Genomic DNA, 7,860 nt, shown 5'->3' with positions numbered 1-7,860 from the left:
GTAGGGAAAAAGTGGCAACCTGCCATTTCCCTCTGATTTCTTCCCATTAACCATAGCAAAATGGCTAGCAAAATTGCAGAGAATCACCCAGATATGCCAAGCAATAGAAAAGCAGCCAAAGCAGAAACCTTCCAGTGAATTTTTTTCTACTGGCTGAATTGTGTCTGCACTGCACCAATGGGATGTTTTGTACCTATGTCTTCTCTATTTTAGATGTTTCCTTCCTCCTGCTGCTTACTACTCAGTTTCTTTTCCCCCTCTGTTCCTTACTGGCCATGTCTCTTGTTTTCACATTTTCTAACACTTGGTTTATTTGCTTTCACCTAAAGCATGTTCCAACTTTTATATCTGAAGGCAACTGGATCTCTGACAACAATGTGATATTTTCACCATTCCTGTTCACTCATCCTGTTTCTGTTTTGTCATACTGGGGCAGAGCATTGGCATGATGTCCAGGCCAGTGAGCTTCTGCTTCATGATTGGTCTTTAGGCACTACTGTAATACACTAAAATAATAGCAATTATATGATAATTTGGCTGTGTTAACTTAAATCACTGGAGTGTGGACGAAAGCAGTCTGGGTCTCAAGCCTATTTTTATGAGGTGCATTAAACAGTAGGTTTCAGTATGTGCATTCAGAGTAGATGCCAACACTTAAGTGTGAATGACATGGCCTTAAGAGCAGAAAAGGTGTTGGCATACAGACCAGATATGTGAGGATGAAGTACATGAGCTAGCTTGGCTGTTTGGCTGGTCCCATACAGGAAATCCAGTCATGGCAGTTGCAGTTCCACTGGAGGGCACAGCTTGTCTTCATTTGAAGATGTTATGGAGACAAAAAAGGGATACTGATAGCAAAGTAACAAGTACATCGAAAGTTCGGAGAACACATCATTTATTTATGTAGAAATAAAATATATTAGAAATATTTAGGAATAAAATTCAGAAATTTTTTACGCTGAGGGTGGTGAAGCACTGGCCCAGGTTGCACAGAGAGGTGGTGGATGCCCCATCCCTGGAAACATTCCAGGTCAGGCTGGACGGGGCTCTGAGCAACCTGATCTAGTTGAAGATGTCCCTGCCCGGGGCAGAGGGGTTGGACTAGGTGACCTTTAGAGGTCCCTTCCAACCCAAACTGTTCTATGATTCTATGATTCTGATTCTATGATCAGATGCCTACAAAGCAGCCTCAAGTAATGGCAAACTGTAAGACAGCCAGCTGTCTGAAACAGAAATATGTTCAGTAACTTTGCAGACTACTGAACAAATGCAAGTGGCCCATAAGCATCTACTAATGTCTCCCTGCTCCTAAATTGACAGATAGGGGACAGTAGTCCTAGTGATTGATTCTGGATCAGTGCAAAGAACCCATCATTTATTCTGGTATTTTTCAATTGTGTCTAAGGCTGAAAATTTGAGAAAGGAACTAAAAAGTTACACTGAGCCCCAAACTGAGGAGCTCGCAGTTCAGCTTTTATGTGTACACTTTAAAACACTGTACTGTAATACTATGAATAACATATACAGGCAGGATACACTGAAGGCTGGCTATTGCTCTTTTTAAAGTCAGTGTCTGGGCCAGTGAAATGAGTGTCATAGAGAAAAATTGATGTAAAACAAAATGCTTGATGTGGTACATAATGAGTTTGCTTAATCCCTGTATTTGGAAGTCACTGTTGATCTTATCAGCAGTGGAAAATGTGCTCCCCTCCCCCTGCTTAACACGACCCAGATCCAGCAAATCCATAGAGTACATCAACTTTAATTTCCTGTTAATCGTGGACATGCAGTGCACTGGGTCAGAATATTTAAAGAACAATATGATTGATTCCCATCACTGAGCTGGTTATCAAAACAATCCTCTAAAGTGCACAGGAGTATAAATGTGTAAAACTGAGCTTTGCTTATGTTCTCTGGTGAGGGAAATGAGAAGCACTCTGCTCTAGCTTGCTATGTAGTGTGCCTTGGTATTTGTGAAGCTGCCAAGGCTCACAGGAAAGAGTAACAACATAATTAACAGTGCAGCAGTGTTTAAGCAACATTCCTTCTGATCTTTGTAGGAGTAGGAGCCTTCAGACTCCAGCCAACGTATTCATCATCAATCTAGCTATCAGTGACTTCCTGATGTCCATTACGCAGTCTCCAGTTTTTTTCACCAACAGCCTCCACAAACGCTGGATTTTTGGTGAGAAAGGTTTGTATACATTCTTTCTAAGAAACCTCTAAGTATGTTCTTACCCTAGTGGCGGTTAATCTACTATTTCCTTACCCTCAGGTACACTTGCAATGTTGAGAACATTTCTCAACATTGTTTCAGTGTTGACACAAATGTTTCTGAACATTTTTGTCTGTGTGCACTAAACACGTTCCCATCATTGACAGGAAAACTACATATATGAGATACAAAGGCGACATCGGCAACGTAAGGCACAGGACTAGTCTTCTTGCCAACATTCTTCCCCAATCATCTCATAACTTAGTTACTGGCAGGGTCCTATGACAAAGAAGGACCACCCCCCAACACACCAGCTTAATAGCTGTTCTAAATAACCTGCTCTGGCACTTGCACCTGGCAAAGAGAGGCAAGAAAGCCTGGCAAAAGTGAGTTTTCACAAGAGAAATATTAACTGAACATTTCCCGTGCAGTAAGAAAACGTGGAATGAAGGTGCTTTCATTCTTCCTCTATAACTGTAGTAAGAGGAAGACTAGTCTTTGCCTCTTGAACAGGTATTGACAGAGAGGAAGGCCAGAGAAAGAATGTTGCTATTTTGATCTCTGATGACCAAAAGCACATTTTGTTTAGTTCCATGAAGTGTTCAGTTGCGTACGTGTTAAACCAAACCCCTGCTTCTAATCATTAGGTTGTTTGAATAATTAAAATCACTCATTAATATATTCATAGTCTGCATATTTACTCCAGTTATGCTGACCTTGAGATATAAATGGTTCCATGATATCAAAGTAGCTATAACCCCTTGTTAAGCAAAACAGCTGTTTCTACGGGAGCCGCAGTAAAACTGGAGTTAAACAAGATATTAACGGACTGCTGAAATGATCCCACTAGAAACATCAGAAATCAATGAGTGAAAATATGTTAAGTATCACTGTCTCCAGCAATCCAAGCAAACAAAATCTTTAAAGTTTATCTCCATGGATAATGTAATTAGCAAGACAGACAGCAGCTTTGAAATAGCAGGAAAACTGAAGTTCCATTGCTTTACAAATTCCAGAAGACATTAGTTCACAAGAAACACAGACTTGAACTCTCCCAGAAATTAATTAGCATGCGTAGATTAATTTCACTGCTACTTCTGTCATCTTCATTGAAAGGCTGTGAGCTGTATGCCTTCTGCGGAGCTCTTTTTGGCATTACATCTATGATCACTCTGATGGTGATTGCCTTGGACAGATATTTTGTCATCACAAAGCCTCTGGCTTCTGTTGGAGTGACGTCTAAGAAGAAGGCCCTAATAATCCTGGTAGGAGTCTGGCTGTACTCTTTGGCTTGGAGCCTCCTGCCCTTCTTTGGATGGAGTAAGTGAAATGGAATAAAAGTTTTTTCCCTCATAGCATTGGATTAAAGACCAGTTACAGGTACAGAAGACAGTTGAATTAATAGCTTGCATATTAGGTTTGAATAAATCAGTTTGAAGAAAACTGATAAAATACTTATTGAAACTGAAGATCTCTAATCAAAAGAAAAAAAAAATCAAGTGTGTATTACAGCATATTATATGACAATGGCCCTTTTCCTTAAGCTCATTACTTACTGAATAAAGAACAGTAGATAAAATCAAGGCCAAAATTTATGAAGGATGTGCCTGCCTATTATCCCATACCTACTTCTATTGAACCAAATTCAACAATATAAAAGTGAAATAAATGTATTTATGTTTTTTTCTGATGAATTTTTCCTCCCCAAAGGTGCTGTGTCAGACAATAGTGTCAATCTAAATTTCTTTATTCACATAGAAGAGGAATACAGTCTGAGTATTTTGTGCAAGTACTTCTTCAGTAAGACCTGACTTGTTCTAGATGGGCAAATTGCGCTAGGTGTTGGTCACATTCTCCATTCAGCCATTGGTGTCTTCACTAAGGCTTCTAATAAGGATGACATTTAGTAATAACTAATTTGCTTTTGTAAACGTGAATTTTACGTCTGCAAATTGGAACACACATACAGCATCTTGATCCTTGCAACTTGTATAAAGAGAGTTTCTGTTATTCTTCCTCATTTGAAGCCGCCTCACTACCATTAATTTGCTTCCTATGAGTCACCAGTTTCAGTCAGTAAGTTAGAATGAACTCATCATTCAAAACCCCAGGCCATTATTGTGCTCCCTAATTCCAGAAGAGAATGTGTCAGCTCAGCTGAGGTGAGAACATAGCAATGTTTGATTTTCCCAAAGGATACTGCAACCAACTCAGTTACTGAGTAGAATTTCAGCAGATTTTTGTTATTGTCTTGTTATTGTCATTCTGGTCCCCCATAAACATGAAGCATGTTTAAGCAGGCAAACTGCAATACTGGGAGAAGCAGCCTTTAGTTGAATGAGGAGCTGTTCAAACAGCAAAATGACAATGTAGTCTTAGATTCTAGATTCTTAATTGGAGAAGGTGGAATAATTGCTTGAAGGGTGTTGTTATCTTGTAGTTAGATCCTAATAGTACCCATAGTACTAACTCTCACACGGTAATTAGATGCATCTGAGCACATCTCATGCAATATTTTTAAGAGTTCAACAGAAAATATCACTGTAAACAGTGAAAATTAAAATACAAAGGTAAAAAGACATTGCAGTTGATATTTCTTTGCTTAACAGTTTGACACAGTTCCTTTAAGGAGATTATATTTTATTTCAGGCAGAATATTACATATATATGATTTTTTTTTTACTTTTACTCAACTTCAAGACAAAATTAATTTCATCTGCACCATAAATCTCTCTCCTTTGCACAGTGAATTTCTCTTATCTGCACAAGCTGAAGGTGGTAGCTATAGCAATCAGTTCCATTTCACTCCTTGGGAAGACAGCAATTTGACAGGAAATGGACATATTTAAAAACAATACAGGCCTGATCCAAGACCCACTGAAGTGTTTGGAGAGATGCCCTTTGACTGTGCTGAGCTTTAAACAATATTCAAGAACTGAAAATTATTCAGTTTTCCGATCTGAAACCTTAGACCGCTAAACATAAACACAATAGGGGAACAGAGTAAAAGCAAATAAAAAGAGGTGCTTTAAACGAAGAATTGCGTATCCTTTTAACCTCTTTTTCCTCTAAGAGAATAGAACTAGATCCCATGTTATTCTCAGTATCTTTCTCTAACTTCTGCATTCAGAATAAGACTCACTTCACGGCTTATGCCTTCTCCTGTCTTTCTTTCTAGGTGCGTATGTTCCCGAGGGTCTGCTGACTTCCTGTTCCTGGGACTACATGACTTTCACACCATCAGTCCGCGCCTACACGATGCTGCTTTTCTGCTTCGTCTTTTTCATTCCTTTGATTGCTATCATATACAGCTATGTCTTTATATTTGAGACTATCAAGAAGGCCAACAAGTAAGTAGCCAACAGTCTTAAGTTTTTATCCTGTTTAAGTGACTGCTTATTTTCTTAAAACAAAGACTAACGGAAGAAAATTGGGAAGTTTTTCACTTTTAATTTGTATGCATGACTGAGACAGGAAACCAAACAAGAATTCTGTCAATAGTCAACATGGTAAGAAGTATGATCCTTAGAAGGGCCATTCTGAATTTAAGCCAGAGCTGTTCAGTACATTGTCTAACGATGCAGAAAAGGGTATGAGTAGCAGCAAGAGAAATCTGAAGGATGAGAAAGGACTACAGAAATTAACCAACCAAAATAAATACTAAAGGGATGTCAGAGACACCTAACAACAGTGTATCAACAACTATTCCACAGAAAAATAGATGGAATTAAACTACAAATTCCGGGTTTGACAAAGGGTGAAAAAGAGGTAAAACATTTAACCCCAGGTCTTTGAAACAAAAACTGTTGTTGTAAAAATAAAGGCCAATGTCTGCCACTACATTTGTAATCTGTAGATATCTGTCCTGTAGATACCAGCATCTGTAGTCATATAGCTCAGAAGTACAGATAAGAGTAAGGTACCAAATTCAGACCTAGGGAAGCAAAGACGTCTCTAACTATATTTAATATAGCATTGTTCAATTGGCTTGAATACCTGATTTATGTGGAAATTCTTCTGGTACAGGACTATTTTCTTCACTGAAGCACATGTGAATTTTGCCATTGATTAGTGCAACAAAAGTGCATTGAATTGTGAAGGACCGGTCACATACATACATGAACACATTGGAAGTGCATGACTTTTAGCATAAGCTAGCATAAGAGTAATTGTTGCCCCATTTTATGAAGCTATTTGCTCAATTCCCTACCTCCTTTTTCTGCTGTTGTATGTTTATTTCCCCTAGGTCTATTCAGACGTTTGGATGCAAACGTGGAAATAAAGAGTTCCAGAAACAGTATCAGAGGATGAGAAATGAGTGGAAGATGGCCAAAATTGCACTGATTGTCATCTTGCTTTATGTCATTTCCTGGTCACCATACTCTGTTGTTGCTCTGGTAGCTTTTGCTGGGTAATTATGAATGTATCAGCAAAGGAATATTCAGTGAAAGCAAAAGGTGTGAAATTGTAAAAGACAGAAGAAAGTCAAAGCTACCTGTCAAGTTTAATGCCTGAAGTGCATCCAAAACATTCACATATTTAGGAGTGACATTTAACAAATGAGGCACATGCTGACTGTGATTTTTTTCTTAGTTTGACTTTAGGAAAAAAAAAAGTAAAAAAAAAAAGAAAAAAGAAAAAGAAAACAGGAAGGTTATTACTGGCAACATAACATTACTGTGCTGATGATTTCTGAATGCAGATTCTCTATGCTGGGATATTTGAACTATCTGAACTTTATTTAGCACCAAAATGCTAAATAAGGGGCCCCAAAAGATCCACACAGGGGTTGATTCTCCTTTCTTTCTCTGCTTCTTTTACTTACAAAAGTCTATTAATTTTCTTGTGTTACATCAAATTGCTGAAATTCCTTACATGTATAAGCAAGTTTACAATCCAGGTACAAGTAACGGATTGGGAGTCCAGATGCCTTGGCTCCATGTGGATATTTCTCCCACGTTAACGTGAATTTTCCTGTGCTTCAGTTTAGCCTTTGTAAAATGGGTGTGACTATCTGCTTTAGAAAGTCTTGTTAACTGCAGATCCTCAAGTGGAAGACTCCTATGACAGTACAAAACACTTCTATTTGTATTTTTCAAGTCAGAAATAAAAAGTAGGTTTTCCTAAAATTGACACACAGGATAAATTTACTTATGATGGAGCATTTTGGGAGGCAGGGGTGATTTTTGTTACACACCTAAGAGGCCACTGCAGGGCCTCTTCTCAAACAGCTTAGGAAGGCAGCTTCCTAAACATACCACTTCTAAAATCTTACGCTTAAGAAGAAAAAATGCTAAGAGAAGAGGATTCTTTCCCTTTGTATCCAGAGGGGCAATTCCAAGCAGCAGCAAACATTTTCTCCATGAAGGTAAACAGGTTCCTCACTCAGAAATGCGAATCCTTAGGATGTGTCCCAGTGTCCCATTCCCTATCACAGGTGGACTGAGGTACTGGGCACCCACCACTGGTGATATGTGACCAGCTAGAGCCAGAGGAAGAGCAAGAAGACAAAGAATTGCAGCACAGCTACCTTGCAGCTCTACTTGCTCTAAGATATCTCAAAAAAAAAAAAAGTTAGATGCTTTATGCTAGCATTTTAGCTATGTAGACCTGTCAGGCTATCCTACACGATTCAGCACCTACTT

General features: G+C 38.7%; 2 protein-coding genes across 3 annotated transcripts in view; one reads left to right on the top strand and one right to left on the bottom strand.

Annotated features, from left to right (window-relative positions):
- WAPAL (wings apart-like homolog (Drosophila)) overlaps positions 1–7,860 on the bottom strand; it is a 159,698-nt gene that overhangs the window by 133,295 nt on the left and 18,543 nt on the right. The gene's annotated exons all lie outside the window — the stretch shown is intronic.
- The window catches only part of OPN4 (opsin 4), a 24,536-nt gene that overhangs the window by 7,867 nt on the left and 8,809 nt on the right, over positions 1–7,860 (top strand). The window contains exons 3-6 of the mRNA XM_009334644.1: positions 2,061–2,194; positions 3,332–3,535; positions 5,394–5,565; positions 6,462–6,626. Coding sequence (XP_009332919.1) covers positions 2,061–2,194; positions 3,332–3,535; positions 5,394–5,565; positions 6,462–6,626 — 675 coding nt within the window. The remainder of the gene's footprint in view (positions 1–2,060; positions 2,195–3,331; positions 3,536–5,393; positions 5,566–6,461; positions 6,627–7,860) is intronic.

This window comes from Pygoscelis adeliae, unplaced genomic scaffold (genome assembly GCF_000699105.1).
Source record: "Pygoscelis adeliae isolate BGI_AS28 unplaced genomic scaffold, ASM69910v1 Scaffold361, whole genome shotgun sequence".
NCBI lineage: Eukaryota > Metazoa > Chordata > Aves > Sphenisciformes > Spheniscidae > Pygoscelis > Pygoscelis adeliae.
The sequence above is the reverse complement of the archived record's forward strand: the minus strand, read 5'-3'. Positions and strand labels throughout refer to the sequence as shown.